We start from the raw sequence: 18194 nt of genomic DNA on the forward strand, positions 1-18194 counted from the left end.
CTATAGATAGGTGTGCACTGTAGCAAATCAGCTAAATTTTATGGATTTTGCTCCACTGTTGCAAGCCTTTTTTGCTATATTGGTGGAGCTAAAATAGCATTATAGCTTTTTAGCTCCACTGCTGCAAATGCTCTTAGAGGTTTTCAAGACCACTTGGTGATTTTTGACATATCATGGGTATTTTAATCAAACACATAGCTTTTTTGATACCTTCATGGTCTTAAATTTTCTCAATGAAAAAAAAGGTGACCCAAAGCAAACGTTATTTGTTAGGAAACATTTGATCCTCTAAATGATTCCAAAGAAGCTATATATTTAGACCATACAATGCTGTAACTGTGAACTATAAAGAAGAAAAAAAAAATTTAACCTAAAACAATTTAGGCCTCAGTGTGTTTTAACTTGAAATTGAAACATAAAACAAATTTAGGCATCAGAGCATGTTCTTAAAGAACTTGATATCCCAAATATGAAGGGAAAGAGAGTGTAAAATTGAGAAGCAAATAAATTATGCATTCTAATAAAAATAGCTAATGATATTTTTGTTAGGAAATAACAAAATGAAGCAACCAAGCAAAAGCAAAAATACACCAAACCAACAGCAAGCTATAATTACATTTCAAAATAATTTTAGATTTCAAAGTCTGCCAAAGTGCAATGTTATCAATATTTAACAATTACATTCAATATTTCTGCAACTATTTTTTCGCCAAAGGTTCCATCCTCATGTTGTAGCTCCATTTTTCCAACAACTAATACTTTATAACAACTAAATGTAATTTGCTCTTTCACAAGTTGTATATGCTTAACAACCAAGTCTGCAAATATCTTGTCGATGGATGGTGTCTACCTTGTCCTTGAACGTTTCAACTTTGCCTGATGAATGACTGCACTGTCCATATACATGTGTAGAAATTGTATTAGAAATCAATAAATGGTCAAGATTGAAACAATAAAAATATATGGCTAAGATTTGGGCGGATACCATACCCCATACCCACTATCTTAGATTCATCCATCAAGCTATCTTAGATTACATTCCATTCGCTTTCAATACTTTGTGGTAGCTTTTTTCATGAAAAGAAACTTATAGAATTCACTATTTGTCTAACTATTTGGTATTTTATGTTATAATCATATCACACTCAAGTGGAATAACATCTAGTGAATGCTAATACATGATAACATTTAGTGGTAAGGTATTAATATTAGTAGTGATGGCTCATGATGGTCTGGGTTCAAAATCAACACTTGTAGAATGTATTTTGAAAACTTTAGGCCTTTTTTTTTTCCAATTTAATTGATAAAACATCACTTTTAAACTTTACAAAGTCTAGGCCATCAGACCTTACAAATGAAACAAACAAACCATCAACCTCTAAGTCACAAAGGCCAACCTAAAAGCAAAATAAACCCCTGCACAATAACAGGGGAGTCTCGATACAAACTCAAAGCAGAAACTACTGACGAAAAAAACAATAGATCATTAACCCCACAAGCTAGCTAAGAATCAACATGCACCATAGAGGGATAAATTCCCCAATTATAGGCTTATAGCATATTCGAACATATAAAATAGAGAGAGTAGTGATGTGCAATCAACAATAATCATTTAAAATAGAAAGTAGTAAATGAAAGTAGCTAAACATTGTTCCACATGATCCAGTGCATAAGATGTACTTCTAATTTTTTTTTTTTTTTTTTGGATAATTCAGACATTATATTGAAGAGCAAACAAATTACAAACAAAACAACCAGCCCAACACAGCCACTTTAGTACACATAGAGTCCTTCAAAGACCACCTAACTAAGATTGCTAACTTAAAAATTTATAAGCCAAACAATACAACTCCATAATATTCCAAACTATAAACACAGATAGCATATTTGATAGGGCCTAATTCTATTTTGAATGTTCCAAGATTTAATCATCTTTAAGCATAACATCTATTCTTATATAACTAGTCAAGCAAAACAACATCCAAAAAACTAAAAAACAATTTGGGGAAACAAAACATATTTTACAGCTTGCATGAGTTAGGGTTTTGTCGTTTTGATACTTACCTTCAACTATGTTAAAGTGATTTTGATTTTTTTGAGAAGCCTTCACCACTCAGTAAATCTGTAGGATGCCAAAAGAAATTCACCCATCACACCACTGAGTAAAGCTATGGGATGCCAAAAGAGATTCACCCATCATACACAACACAAGAGAGAGAGCAAGAACTCGAGAGACTGAAGAACGAGAGCGAGAGAGAAAGAACCCAAGAGATGCAGAGACGTCTTTTTTTTTTTTTAGAACATGCTTGACCGGTAACAGGTTTTCATTAAAATTAAATAAACAACTAGGATTAAAACAAATGAAATCAACGGTTGAAAATTTTAAGTGGGTACCGTACCCCCCCTGGTACCATAGAATGACCCATATATAAAAAGGCAATAAATTATACAAAATATATGCTAATATACTTATGGAAATAAATCTATTGTGGGCTTTCATTTTTTTTTTTTTTTTTTTTTTTTGATAAGGCTAATCTATTGTGGGCTTTCATTATTTGATTTGAATGGGAGAGGGTTTTTTTTTTTTTTTTTTTTTTTTTTTTTTTGTGGGAAAGAGACTGTGATGAAGGTTTGGATCAGTTCTGGAAAGGCACTTCAATTTTAGGGATAATTATTAAGTACTTTCGAAATACTATAAATGTGTATTTTCTCCTCTCACATCACTGTGGATCCCACTAATTAAATTTATAATAGGACTAAAAATTTATATGAGAGGAAGAAGTAAACATTTATAGTACTTTCAGAGTATTCAATAATTTTTCCAATTTGTGAGTTCCAATTAGCTCAACTGGTAAAGTCTCAGTTGGTTGTATAAGAGATTTGGAGTTCAATCACCACTTACAGTAAAAACTGATTGGTGTCTTAGTCTGATAATAAAAAACTATCACAAAAAATAGACACCATAAATTAAAACTTTTTCTAAAAAAAAATAATTTTCCCAATTTTATACGCTTGGAAAGGAAGTAAAGTAAAGGGTTTGGACAATCATTTGATTCAACCCGCTCGCAACTCCCGCCTCGTGTCGTGTCGCCACAGTTTTTCATAGTTCTTACCATGTCGCCACGTACCTGAAAATTACCGAAACTGACAAACATGTATTGCATGGCGCGCGGAATTAGTGCCACGTGACACGTGTCAGATGAAATAGTATAATTATCTGTACAGGTGACACGTGTCTCTAATTCCTTGCTACGTGTCTCACGCAAAGCCCCTCTTCTAAATCTATTTAATTTGGGTCGCTATTAAACTTTGGTTTACCATTGGCACGCAGTGTTTACTATCAAAAAATATTGAATTAAAAAAAAAAAAAAAACAACTAAGAGAAGAGGAAAAAGTAAGAAATTGTGAAAATGCAATCAGGAAAGAACGCAGCATCGTCCGTGAAGGAAACGGCGGCCAACGTAGCGGCCTCCGCTAAGTCTGGCATGGAAAAGAGCAAGGCCACTGTGCAGGAAAAGGTTTAATTTCCATTTATTTTATTGGATTTTACTAATAGGGCACACATTAGTTTCTATTTTTGGGAAAAAATTTCTCGAGAATTGAAAAAGTAATGACAGCTTTTTTAATTCTCGAGAAAATGCTTCCAAAAATAAAAAGTTTAATGTGTGTCCTACCGGACCCTATTTTATTCTTGCTTTAATTTCGTTTTTCTGCTTCTTAATATTATATATGAGTATTGATGCTACAAAACAAAACAAAAAAATATCTTCCATATTTTTTTGAGGTATTTGTCTAGACTAAATGTGGAGTCGAATTCTATCATATCTTTCCAAGGCATATTGCATTCTATGTCTTATCAAAAATTTTGAAAGGTGTTTTTGATTTACGTTTGATATAGCTCGTCAAGGCCCGGGTATACACGTGGTAATATTTACATTAAGTGTTACCAATTTTGAAACGTGCTATTGATTTATCAACTTTGTTTTATATAGCTCATCAAGGCCCGGCTATACATGCGATAATATTTGTATTTTCTGTGTTATCAATTTAACACAATTTTATCATGGCACACCTTTGGTGCAATGTTCACTTCACAAATGTGCTTGTGGAGTGTGGGGGTTCAAGTTTTCGAGAGGAAGTTTCACACATGTATACACTTAGATTAGGTTAGAGTAGAATTCTATCTTCTATCAAAAAAATTTAACACAATTTTGGAAAGTGTTACTGATTTATCAACTTTAAGCATATTTGCTAGCTCTCTGTGGCTGTGTTATCAATTATGGAAAAGTGTTATCGATTTATCAACATTACGTTTTATATGCTAGGTCGCCATCCCAATTGATACTGCTTATTGTGTCGTTATTCCATTACAAATTAATATTGTTAGTGGCCTACTTGCCGCCAGGCATTAAAGTCCTGTGGTAATACATAAACATGGTCCACCATGAACTATATATTATACGTCTATATCTATCACAATTGGTGGCAAAGGAATCGTTCATTAATTTTGAGTATCACGGTGAGGGCCCCATGGGCTCAATTGGAAGGAATGAATGAAACAAAGATGGTCCCTCGATGGCTCTATTGTGTGTTACATTCATACAATCTATCACACATGCACACTGTAGTAACATACATAAACATTGTTCAGTATTAATTATTAACAATTTGGCTCTGGAAATTATGAAAATTCACTAATTAATAATTGGAGTTTGATACAGTGTGGAATTGTGATGCGTAGGTGGAAAGGATGACAGCCCGTGACCCATTGCAGAAAGAACTGGCGACAGAGAAGAAGGAAGAGAAGAAAACACAAGCTGAATTGGAGAAGCAGCAGGCAAGACAGCACAATGCTGCAGCCAAACAAATGGAGAGCACTCCAGCTGGAGGGCATACTGGGTATACTACTACCACTGGTGCTGGTGGGCCCACTAGTGCCACGTACGGTGGGACCACAACTGGGACCCACCGTGTGTCAGCAACGCCGGGACATGGGACTGGACAGGGACAGCATTTGGGTCAAGTGACAGTGACTCATGAGGGTGTGGTGGAGGAGTCTCACCCCCACCCCATTGGGACCAGGAGGACCACAACCCATAATACCAGTGTGGAAGAGAATAATCCCCCAGGATCATATGGGTCTGGTCCTGGTGGCAACTACAGTTAAAAATGCCAATGTCTGTTTTAATATGGTTGTGGCCATGGTGTGTGGTCTATAATCTATATATAAAGTAGTGTGTGTTGTACTTGAAGTTAGTTTGATTGTCTAGTATTTGTTTTCCCTTTCTTTGTTTTCTAGGCTTGTTTCTGTTTGGACGTGTGTATTTGCAATTGGCATTTCAATTTGAATAAGAATAAGAATACCATGAATATGTTACCATGGTGCTTGAAAGAGGTAATTAATCCCATTATTGCAAGTATAATCTTATATGCTTTAGCGATATCTGTCTTGAAGTTAAGTACAGAGATGACAAAATCTTTAGAATCCAATTTGAATAACAATAAGAATGCCATATTCAGCCACCCAAAAAAAAAAAGGGAATACCATGATTATGTTTTTCTTTATATGGAGTTTTTTTTTTTTTTTTTTTTTTTTTTTTTTTTTTTTTTTTTATAACTAATTTTAATTCCATAGTATAGCATAATCCTATAAGCCTTCTGCTATACTAGGCTCTTGCCTTACTAAGATTGATTGGTGAGCCTCCTCGGAGAATTTGAGGAAACAAAAGTTGTACTTTGTTGATACTAAAATTATTTAGCATATGCTAAGCATCGTGGAACTTGAAAGAGGTAATACCATTATTGCAAAAGTATAATCTTATATGCTTAAGCGATATCTCTGTCTGTCTTTAAAGTTGTACAGAAATGACAAAATCTTTAAAATCTTTAAGTACAAAGATGACAAAATCTTTATTCTAGCCAAGGATTTTTGTGGTTCCAAGGATCCAGCTACAGGAAAACCAATACCAAGAAATGTTATTTCTTATCACAATTGTGGCCTTGAGTGAGCCTCAGCCTATCCTCTCCCTCTCCCACAATCAGTGGCGACTCCAGGAATTTTTCTCAGGGTGTTCCTTGGGTACGTGGTTTTCTTATAAAATATTTGTCCATAATTCTAGCAAAAGAATAAACAATAAACTATAAGTTCATTTCTTTCTCAAAAAAAAAAAAAAAACTATAAGTTCATTTGAAATATTAATAAAATTATTAATTGTTGTTGTTTAGTTGTTTTATAAATTTGTTTATCTTTTATAAACTATAATTTGTTATATTGTTGTTTCATTAATTATAAAATTATTAATTGTTGTTTAGCATAACATAATTTAATTTGTTTGTCTTTTATAATGTATTGGTTAATTAAATTATTAATTATTATTTATTAGTTGCTTCCCCCAATTAATTATTGGTTAATTAAATGATTGTTTATTAGTTGCACTAGCACACACCTCATGTGTATTTATTTCTCCCAATTCAAATATCTCACCCCAGCCCTATGCCCCCATCCACCCCCCACCATGGTTTTAAAAACCGGTATGGTAAAAGAACTGAAAAAGGGACTAGATACCGGTTTTCTGGTCAGACCGAAGTCCGACCGGTGGTCAAACCAGTGACATCATAAATAATTTAATTAATAAATAAATAATTATAAAAAATAATAAAATTAAATAAATAAGAATATAGCTACTGATATTTACTAAAAAAAGATATAAAATTTTAGAAGTATTTTCATGTTAAATTTAACTCAAATTAAAAGAAAAATAAATAATCATTTTTTTGGAGGAAGAAAAAGAAGTTAACCTAAACAAACTACCAAAAAAAAAAAAAAAAGGTTATGGTTTTAAAGTTTTATAATCGTATATAATTTTTAGTATTTTTAACAAAACCATTATTTAATTTAAAAATATTTATCTATGTTAATATAATTTCACATCTAAATATTTCTTCTAAAAAAATTGTATTTATTATAAAAATATATTATGCTTGTCTTGAATATTGCAATAACCTTATCGGTGTACGAAGTAGGGCTGTACACGGTGCGGTGCGGCCGGTTTTTTGGGGCATTTTTGCACCGCACCTATAGGAGCGGTTTTCCCTCATCCCTAACCGCACCTCACCTGTGGAGGGGTGGGAACCGGTCTACACAAGGTGCGGTGCAAAATACCGGTTCGGTGCGGTTAGTTCGGTTAATTCCTCACTTTCTCAAGAACCAAACACAATGCAATTAACAACCCAAACCACATCATACTCATGAAAAAAAAACCCCAAATATTCCAAAAACAAAGTTCAAAAGAAAACAAATTCACAATCTTTCTCTCAAACATACCCATTTCAAATCACAGAAACCCAAATAAAAAAACTAAACCAAACCTATAAAAGATCAAACAAAACCATTGAAAATAAATTACATAAACAAACCTGGTAGAAAGCATTACATTTGCAAGGAAGAGCATCTGAAGTCAGAATCATCACTAGAAACTCTTGAAAATATTGTGACAAAGAGGAGAGAGGAGAGGGTGAAACTCCAAAAAACACGGCATCAAGCACTAGATTGTGGTGGCAGTAAGCGGTGGCAGCAAGTGGCGGCAGCAAGCGACAGAGGTTGAGGACTTTCGTTGCTGACTTACTGGGACTGGAAGAGGCAGGCGGATGAGTGAGAGATATAGAGAGGGTGAGCGAATAAACTTAGGGTTTTAAATTAAAGGCCAAAAAACTTTTTTTTTTTTTTTTAATCTGATGATGAAACTATGTCGTTTTGGAGCTTATATTAAAATTTAATATCAGGTCCTAAAACGACGTAGTTTTAGTGCCAGATTATATATATAAAAGAAAAAGAAAAAGAAAAAAACCTATCCTTATGTTAAGTCCAGCGCCGTTTTCTTCTTCTTCCTATTCCTTGCATTTGCTTTCATGGCTTCTCTGGGTTTTCTTCAATCTACTGAAACATAAAAATAAAAAACTGTAAACATTGATACATACATGTTAAATTATAGTGTGTATTTATATAGATACTGGTGCGGTGCGGTTTCTCGTCGGAGTGCAAAACAACCACCGCTTGCCGCACCGGACATCTTCGGTTTGTCCAGATCGTCACCGACCACCGCGCCGGACATCTACGGTGGCTTGTGAAGCGGTCGGATTGGTTCGACGTCGGCCGGTTTCGTCGGTGCCGGTCGGTACCTGAACAGGCCTAGTACGAAGTGCAAATAATTCAGATTCTTGGCCTTTGATTGACCCCTCAAACCCACATAAGCCATATCACAAATGTATTTCTCATCCAAAAAAAAAAGTAAAGTGGTCTGCCTCCCCACCTAAGCATCAACGTGGCCAAAGGATATCCATCCACATTTATACCAAACTTTTTAAAAGGATTGTCCTCTCCTCTCCTTATCTAAAAAGTCTAAACAAATGGCTCAAATCTCTCTCTCACTCTAAAGAAGAAGCAGCGGCAGAGCTGCAGTTTCCTCTCTTTCTCTGTTTCCTCCAAAGCCTAGTTCGGCTCCTCGTCTAAATTAAGAGATATTTCTTATTTCATAATCATTTTCTCACATATTCTCTGTTACATTTTTTTTTTTTTTTTTTTTTTCAGATTTTCTGTTACCATTTTTTTTTTTTAGATTTTAGTTCAAAGTTTGTCTGGCATAAAAAAAGTTTGAGGGTGTTCCTCATTTTTTTTTAAGGGTAGATAAATAAAAAAATTTAAATTATTACATATAATTTTTTTTTTCTTCAGAGGTCAGGGTGTTCCTGGAAACACCCTGAACCAAACATAGCGTCGCCACTGCCCACAATGCCATAACTTCTGAAGCTGTTTCCAAAATTTGGCCCAAAATTTCAATATATAACAGTGAATAATTCAGTAAGCACAGCGAAAGTACAATCACACAAAAAACAAAGATTTACGTGGAAACCTTTTCTCCTTAGAAAGGAAAAAATCACGGGACAAACTTCGAATAATTTCACTATATCAAATAGAGATTACAACACTTACTACTCTCTTTCTCACGGTATATTTCTCACAATTTTCTCTTACTTCTCTATTTTTCTCTTCTCTTTTGCTTGCTCACTCATGCAGTACTGCCAGACTGCACCTCGTCCTCGGTCTCACTTGCTGGGACTTCTCCTCTTTTTTCTACTTCTTCAAATGGCCGAATGGCCTTTCTAGTTATTTCTTCATCTTTTCCTTATTTTCTCTCTTTCACACTCTTCAAATCTCGTCACAATAAATGCAAGCCACTTACCTTGACTTTGCTTCAACCAAAATCTATTTCTTCAGCTCTCCCTTTAGGCCGAATGGCCTTAATGCATCAACCCCCTTTTCTTCTTTTACTCCTCAGCGTGTCCAACACGCCTAAGCCAACCAAGTCCAATAACTAATGCTGACTTTTGTACATGATGAAGAAAAGATAAGAAACATTAAAGACATGCTCATTAAATGAGCTCTTGAAAAAACATGTGGGCTGGATTCATGGTGCAGTGCACCCAACAAGAATTATCCAAAGTCGTGTATGCAACTGTAAAACCAATATTTAATAAACCATTTGTGTTGAATATGTTGATCATGTCCTGTCCGACCTCACAGAGAATGTTACATGCTACCCCTGTTCATGAAAAGAAAGCAAAAGGAAAAATATCCTGATTTGATCAACAGGGGAAAGCAAATTCAGTTGTTGGATTTTATTGGATGTGTATATTTTGGTTCCAAATGAATTGAGAGATGTTTCTAGTTCACTTAAAAAGATTTCGCATGTTCTCAAAAGTGTATTCTATATACAGAGCCAGTTCTGTTGAAAATTGTGAAACAATCCTGAGATTCGGGCAGTGTCATAAAATGAACCAGTTCATTGGGTTACCACCTTGAATAACATTGTTGCTAGCATACGAGTTCATTCGGTCACTACCATTGAATATATAGCACTGTTGCCCGGGACTCCACCCCCACATTCTTTGGGTACAACATTGTTTCCACAGACTCGTAGGTCAGATTTCATTTCTAGTGACCAATAAATCACTATAAGAGTGTGTTATCCAAAACCAAATGGAGGAAGGGTAATACAGCTTCACAAATCAGATTTCATTCACAATGACCAATATATCATGATAAGAAGACGTTCTCCAAATCCACAAGGAGGAAGGAAGGTTATTACTGTTTCGATTGGATACTTATTATGATACATATTTTAGGAGGGGATTTGAACCTTGATTTTCTTAATAAAATATAATTAAACTGATAAAATAAATTTTAAGTGGAATGGGGGCTAATAAACACATATTTTTAAATAAATTTTTTTTTTAGAGAGTTTCAACCTATGACATCCGCTTATAATAATAACTCTTTTATTATTAGATCAAGACACCAATCAGTTTTTTATATAAATAAGAATTGAACCCCAGATCTTTTATCTAACCATCATAAACTTTATCAGTTAAATTTTTATTAGTTAAATTAACTGCAACTTACTTTTTAAATAAAATTGAATACCTTCCTCATACATAAGAGTTTTACATTTTTTTTATTTTTATTTAATGGGCCATGACCTCCTCTAGCCCAACTGTTCCGTCACTAGATTCAATTAACAAAAATCTAAAATAAAATTTGGTACCGAATTGCATCATTGCTAGCCCAACTATGGCTCCGTCAATGGATTCTAGTACCAAAAACTTAAGACCAAATTTGGTACCTGATTGAGTCATTATTATGTGGCATCAACTTTTTAAACATGCATGATTAGGGATGGAAATGGTTTACTTCATGACCAAGAATATTTAATTGGTAAGGATCCAAAATGATTTTAGCATCTTTAAATGTAATTCCACTAAATAATGAATGATAGCATCTAACTAATGTTATGGATATTATAAATTTAAAGTAATTTTTTTTTTTTTAGAAAAAAAATTAAAGTAAATTAAACATATACCCTTAAAAATTGAATTACTATATGGTTTATTTTATGACACTTGACGGTTTGGTTTATAAGCTAGTCACCTCCTTTGTGGTTTAATTTATGAGGCATTTTTGCTAATTTTCATTGAATTTGACAATGTGGAAAGCTTCAACATTATAGATCGAGAAAAAATTGAAATTAAGACCATTCTACTCTCACATTTCTGATTCTCTCTCTAACTTTCTTTTTCAACCCTTATTTAGGTTTGTGTATATTTAGAAGGTAAGTTTGAATGTAGAAGTAAAACAATTTTTTTTTTTAATTCTTTTTCAATGGTTGTTATTGGCACTTGCTACAACATTAAATTTCGTTAAAGTTACGCAGAAATGCTATATAATTCAAACCACAAGAAAGAAAAGTGTAATAAAATAAAACACATAATAAATCTATATTTTAAAAGTTTACCATAGGTGTGGTGTCTGGATGTGTGTATTGCAAGTGGCAGTTCAATTTGAAGAAGAATATCATGACTATGTTTTTCTTTATATAAAGTTTTTTTTACTAATTTTAATTCCATAGTTAGGGGGGAATTTAAACTCACAAGTCACAACCCTATAAGCCTTTTGCTATACTAGGCCCTTGCCTTAAATAGATTAATTGATGAGCTTTCTCAGAGAATTTGAGGAAGTAAAAGTTGAACAGTGTTAACACACTACATTTTTAGACATGTGCTATATATCATGGTGCTTGAAAGAGGGAATATCGTATATGCTAAATATAATCTTATATGCTTAAGCAATATCTGTCTTGAATAAGTGAGGTACAGATACGAATATCAAGCCTACCATCAAGATATGTTCCTTCTTATCATAGAAGTTGTGGCCTTGTGAGCCCATTCGATGTTTAGGATGCGTTTGGAATAAGCTTATATTGGGGGAGTTTCTTATATTATTTAGTTTATTTTTACTATTATTCATGGATACCATTGTACTTTTTGGTACTATTCCTAAGTCTCAATAATTTCAGCTTACTTTTAGTTTTATCTACATTACTTTCAGTAAAAAAATTTCAGTTTCAGCTAAATAAGCTGATCCCAAACAAAAAGAAAGCAAAAAGAAAATCCATGATCTAACAGGGGAAAACAAATTTAGCTGTTGGATTATTGGATGTATATATTTTGGTTCCAAATGAAGTGACAGATGTTCATAGTTCACTTTAAAAGACGCAATCTGGTCTGGTCTCAAAGGTATGCTAAATTAAATATTTTTGTTAACTAAGATTTATATTTTTATAACAACCAATTCTACTCTACTCTACTCCCCTCCTTCCCCCTCAATCCAAACAAATCTTATAAGAAGATGTATTACTGATTCAAAAATTAGATTTCATTTGCAATGACCAATATATTACAATTTACGATAAAATGATGTTCTCCAAAACCATCATGAGGAAGGGTATTTATTACAGCTTCGATTGAATCCTTATTATGATACATATTTTATCAGTTAAATTAGATTTTTTTTTTTGTTTTGAGGACAACTTAATTATATTTTATAAGAAAAAATATAAGATATTTAATAATTTCGTGTTATGTATAAATGTGATTTTGATTTGAAAGCAGAGAAATGCTTTTATACATGATTATTAGGATATCATTATTAATGTCTTTTAAAAAATAAATAAATAAAGTGAAATTACAAGTTACAGAGGGATTCCAACCTTGATTTTCTTAATAAAATATAATTAAATTGCTAAAATAAATTTTAAGTGGAATGGGGGCTAGTAAACCTATATATTTTTAAAATAAAGCTGAATACCTCATACATATGAGTATTATATATTTAGAATTTAAAAAAAAAAAAAAAATGGGAGGCCCATTGCTTCCTCCAGCCCAACTGTTCCCTCACTGGATTCTAGTACCAAAAACCTAAGATCAAATTTGGCACCTAATTCTATCAGTAGATTCAAGTACCAAAAACCTAAGATCAAATTTGGTACCTGATTGCGACATTGCTATGTGATTTAAACTTTTTAAACTTGCATGATCAGGGATGGAGATGGTTTACTACATGATCAAAAATATTTAATTGGTAAGAATCCAAAATGATTTTAGCATCTTAAAATGTAATTACACTGAATAATGAATATTATAAATTTTAAAGTAAATTAAACATACCACTCTTGTGGTGTACCCTTTAAGCATGGAACTATCATATGGTTTATTTTATGACACTTCAAAGTTTGCTTTATCCATTTATAAACCAGTTATCTCTATGTTTTAATTATATGAAGCATTTTTGCTAATTTAATTTGATAACGTAGAAAGTAACAATATCACATATTGAGAAAAAATTAAAGTAAATGATCATTCTACACTCACACTTCTGGCTCTCTCTCTCTCTCTAACTTTCCTTTTCAACCCTTATTTGGGTTTGTTTATATTTAAAAAGCATAAGTTTGAATGTAGAACAAACCACAAAGTTCAGCAACCAAAAAAAAAAAAAAAAAAAAAAAACCACAAAGAATATAAGTACGGTAACTCCATATTTTAAAAGTATGTCTGCAATTTGCCCTTAATCTTAATTGGAGACTGCAAGATTAGGAGAACGCAAAAACATACAGTACACGCAATTTAAATGTCCGTTGCAAAAGGGAAACTAAATGAGCACTTGCTGGCAAGAAGTGATGAAACCCATTTCATAGGTGCAACGCCTTGGTTGACTGTTGTAATATTCCTGTAGACAGTACCATAAACTTGTGGTTGATACTTCTCGTGAGGACTGTTTCTTTCTATATATTGCAAGCTGATTTCTCAAACACCTCCCCAAAAAAAAAAAAAAAAAAAAAATTGTAGAACTCTTTTGTATTATATATTTCATTTTATTTTATGTAGTGGTATCATCTTTGATATTTTCTTCTGAATTCCCTTATTTTACTTTAATGTAATAATTGTGTGATTAAGATGTGGTCCTAATATTAATAAATTTCTTAATTAATCATGGCTCAAGCAACACTAATAAAAGTAATTATTCTGAGTTCCAAGAGCATGAACTTATTGTGCTCTCATAGCACTGGATAATTAAGCCACTAATCGAGCTTGTTCAAGTTTATGCGAGTTTGGGTGTCTTAACACCTTATCAATCCTAACTCTAACTGCAGAGTCCAAACTCAAGTTTGGTTATGATAGACTGCACGTAAAGGTCTTGGATCTAATAAACTAAATCAAGTGGCAATTCCTCTCGTCACCCTATCTCTCAACCCCTTATAAACTCACACCAGATTGTCTTAAAAGTAGACATAGCAAAACCGGTGGGTCAGGTCAATTGGGTTGTAGGTCGGGTTGGGTTGATCCGTATTTTTCACGTGAATTTTTATATATAAAGAAAACAACATGTATTTACCATTTGAAAAGTCATGCAATAAATTACTTGATGTAAAATGAATTACTTTAAATTCACTACTTATATCAAGAATGAACTACACTTATTAATACTTATTCAATAATTTTAAAATTATACAAATCCTAACATTGCTATCTAAAACAAAATAACACAAAGATAAGTAAAACAAATACACAAGTTTTATTTCTACACAATATTAACATCCCAAAATATAAAACAAAATTACAAATGACTTATTGGATAATTCATTTAACAAAGAATAAAAACATATAAAAAATTTACAATCTTGAAAATTAATTTTATAATCTATTGTCAATTATGGTTGGTACTGTATTTCAATTTGAGATATACATTAAAGTTTGATTGTTTACTTATTTATACATTGTCTTTTTTTATGAATATCATATCATTGTTAAACAATACGCACTCTAGAAAATATCATAATTTATTTTGAAAAGCCGTTTATTTTGAACATAAATTATTAAAAAATAGGTCTAAGCTTTCATAATTTATGTTAATTTGATACTTTGGCTTTACTATTTTCACACTTGTGAATGTTTCTCACACATGTCTACAATTTTAAATCTATGTTTTTAATTGTACTTGTAGGGTCACGTTTCGCGACGAACCGCAGTAGTATTGGATTCGCTCGTGAATAGGCCCAAACAATATCATTTGTAGAGAGTGGGTTCGCAAGGCTAGGCCCTAGTTACCTAGCAGTGGGTTTTTGTGGTGTTCATATGTGATTAAAGTGCCTTCACCCTTGGAGTCTTTCTTCTGGAGGCGGACTGGAAGCCCCCCTCTTCCATATTACTTACTTTTCTTTTATACTAGCCTGCGTTCGCTTTCCTTCGTCCACGTGTAGGGTCGACATTTCCAAGTCTGATACTTGTCCCATCAATCCAAACCCAAAGTCATTGGGGATGGTTGATAAAGCTGACAAATACGACTCTGTTAGGTCAGAGCCTTGCATGGGAAGGGCAGATTTTCCTAGATATTTTGGATTTTCTTTCAGGCTTGTTCCTATTCTGTTTTTGCCCTTCTTCTTGGTGGAATTTAGGGTCTGCCGAGGACTGAACTGTCCTCGGCAACATCTCTGGGCCATTTTGGGCTTTTATGTTATTGAGTTTGGATTGTAGCCCTCTTCGGCTTGGGCCTTAGGGCTCCCCATGAATAAATGGGCTCGGCCCATAAATCGTTGGGCCCCACAATAGCCCCTCAAACCCCTGCTGTCCGACTTCCTGGTTGGAGAGGGGGGTTTTGATAATACCGAGCCTTTATTATAGCTCATTTAATTCAGCCCTTGACTGACGCTGGCGACTCTTCATCTGCCCAGGGAATGTATCGGTCTACAAGATATTCCCCTTGATTTGCGTACGATGCGTTTATGTCGTTTGGTTATCTGCAGCGCGTATTTAATATCTTCCCTTTACGAGACCTCCCAGGTTCAACGGTTTTTGATGGCGTGGGGGAATGAAACGGACGTATTTACGTTTGCAAATTCCCTTGGAGATCTGAACTCATTAAGCACTCTTTTCTTCGTCCCCTATATAAAGAGAAGAAACAGGAGTGGTTTCTCTCACAAATGAGTCCCTTTACTCCCACCAAAATTTGAAACCCTTAGATTCCTTCCGGAGTTTACTCTTATTCTCCGGTTATACCTTAACCTGAAACACACTCACCGTAGTAACAAGCAATGAAAAAACTATTCCCCTCCCAGAAACACCATGTTCTAACGAAACTCGAAATGGCTCGATCAGGGCAAGGATGACGGAGACTTAAGATTTTTCTCGCCTTTCTTTCAGTCAAAATCCGAAGCAGAAGCTCGTCACGTCACATTTTTGGCGTGACTGAGCCGAGGACACACATCATCAGTACTAACCGCTCTCTCATGAGCATATCTAATATGGCGCCAGTGTGTTAGGAGTCAGGACTGGGGTAGGGACTAAGTGCCCCTGCTTCTTCCTCTCTTCGTTCACTGGCGCCTCCTTTTGCCTCTCTTTCTTCCTTCTCACCTTTTCCCTCTTCTTCTCCTCCTTCTTTTACTCATGTCCTCCATCTTCCTCATGTCCTCCATCTTCTTCATTCATTTCCTCCATCTTCCTCATTCATCTCCTCCATCTTCTTCTTCTTCCTTGTCCTTCATTTTCTTCTTCCTTCTCCTTCAACTTTTTCTAAAGGAAGTCCTTTTCTCAATATGAGCAATACTGAGGCAGAGATTGGAGAGACTTTGAAGACGAGTCTAAAAGGCACCTGACTGTTTACTTATCTGTATTGCGAATATTATTGTTGCTTCGGCAGTTTACCTTTTGTATAGGCTTGTTTAAGCCCCTATTTGTACGTTGTAATAATTTTTCATATTAATAAAAATTGTTGTTAGTTTACTTCGCATGTTCTGTTTCTATGTTTTCACAAGTTTACAAGCGCTGCTCGGCCCAATAATACAGCATTTGAACCAATGACAACTAAGACCAAAATACTTGCTAATAAAAAGATGTCACCATAACTTTAATAGAATTATTTGACACAGCAATGCCTATCTGTGAATAACGATACTTACCCAAAACGATGCCGATATTAGAATTGGATGCTCTATGCAGTGTAGGAGATAATCATCCGAAGACATACCCCTCGCAAGAATGAACAGTCCCTATAGGCTACCAAATAGTGGGGCGTCTCGCCATCCTCCTAACACTTTTATCGGCCTTAACATTTTACAGTATTTGATCCGAGGGCTTTCCCCGTCCGAGTAGTGGGCATCCCAATAGGTTTGAGTCCGAGAACTTCGCAACACCTTGGTTCTGTCCAAATCTTAATTTTATCATCTAGGTAGTTGGTTTCCCATAGGCTTGAGTTCGAAGGCTGTAGTTCAGTTTCTCCTTTTCCTCAGGTATTTCGCGAGGTGCCGAGCAGGAGGTTGTCCTCGGCAACGGCTATTCCTCGGCGTGGGCCATTGTCCCTGGGCCCCCATGCAGAACGGACCTGGGCTGCGAATTCACTAGGCCCACAACTTAAAGAGTATTTATGTAGTTTTTGGTCACACAGTACTTTTTGGCGTCCCAATGTTCGAGGTGCACCTTTCCGAGACTCCTTTAATCCCATGGTTGCAGGTGGCGTTGGAGATTGAGCCAGAGCCATCTTGTCTGTAGCGTTCCTTGGGACGCTGCGTGAATTAAATGCCACCACCTTATCTCTTTAAATAAATAGGAGAGAAAGTTGCTTCACCTACGCACCAATTCTTCAGTTTCTTCCCAAATCATAACTCCCATATCCAGTGCTATCCCCCCTTAGCATAACATGTTTGAGGCGAGGGTTGGGGAGAAGAAACTCTGTCCACCACAGAGGCGTCGTGTCCTCCTGAGACTCAGTATAGTGAGGTACGGGCAAAGGAAGCATAAATTCAAGAGAATACTCCGCTTCGACAGAGGGGAAATGGAGTTTCTCCCTCTTCTAGTCAAAATCCGAAGCAGGTTCTGTTCATGCCAGAATTTTGGTGTGTCAGAAGAAAGATTCTCCACCATCAGCGTCTCTGCCTTGTCGCAGGCAACTTTTTGGTGAAGGCTTCCCCACTTCCGGCTCCCTGCACCTTTCCTTCAGCGGTGTGAGGCTCAAGTTGGGTTTCTTTTGTTGCCTGAGTTATGGGCATGTAAAAGCATTGATGAAGAACAAGGTCTTGGAGCAGTAGCCAACCTCTCCTCTGATCCACTTCCTCGGCTTTATCTCATTCTCTTGTATCTTTCTTTCTTTTGGTTATGTAGTGAGCTCTGACATAAGCTAATTCCAGCTTTTCATTGTACACTGTACTGTTTCTTTGTTTTAGTAAAAATGGAAATTTATTTACTTATTTTGAATACTATTCTTTTGGCAACACCACTTTGTGAATGGGTGTGCTCCATGTGTTTGTTTCTCC

General features: G+C 34.8%; 1 protein-coding gene and 2 long non-coding RNA genes across 3 annotated transcripts; 1 reads left to right on the plus strand and 2 right to left on the minus strand.

Moving 5' to 3' along the window:
- Positions 1 to 612: 612 nt before the first annotated feature.
- Positions 613 to 2281, minus strand: LOC126690874 (uncharacterized). The gene is made up of 2 exons (XR_007644758.1): positions 2065 to 2281; positions 613 to 892 (listed from the first exon to the last, which is right to left on the minus strand). It is a non-coding gene; the product is annotated as an uncharacterized LOC126690874 (long non-coding RNA).
- Positions 2282 to 3358: 1077 nt separating this feature from the next.
- Positions 3359 to 5394, plus strand: LOC126692908 (11 kDa late embryogenesis abundant protein). The gene is made up of 2 exons (XM_050388712.1): positions 3359 to 3518; positions 4742 to 5394. Exons 1-2 carry the CDS (start codon positions 3411 to 3413, stop codon positions 5165 to 5167), a joined length of 534 nt encoding a protein of 177 aa, XP_050244669.1. The 5' UTR covers positions 3359 to 3410; the 3' UTR covers positions 5168 to 5394.
- Positions 5395 to 7369: 1975 nt separating this feature from the next.
- Positions 7370 to 8224, minus strand: LOC126690875 (uncharacterized). Its single transcript, XR_007644759.1, has 2 exons — positions 7848 to 8224; positions 7370 to 7630 (listed from the first exon to the last, which is right to left on the minus strand). It is a non-coding gene; the product is annotated as an uncharacterized LOC126690875 (long non-coding RNA).
- Positions 8225 to 18194: the final 9970 nt, after the last annotated feature.

This window comes from Quercus robur, chromosome 7 (genome assembly GCF_932294415.1).
Source record: "Quercus robur chromosome 7, dhQueRobu3.1, whole genome shotgun sequence".
NCBI lineage: Eukaryota > Viridiplantae > Streptophyta > Magnoliopsida > Fagales > Fagaceae > Quercus > Quercus robur.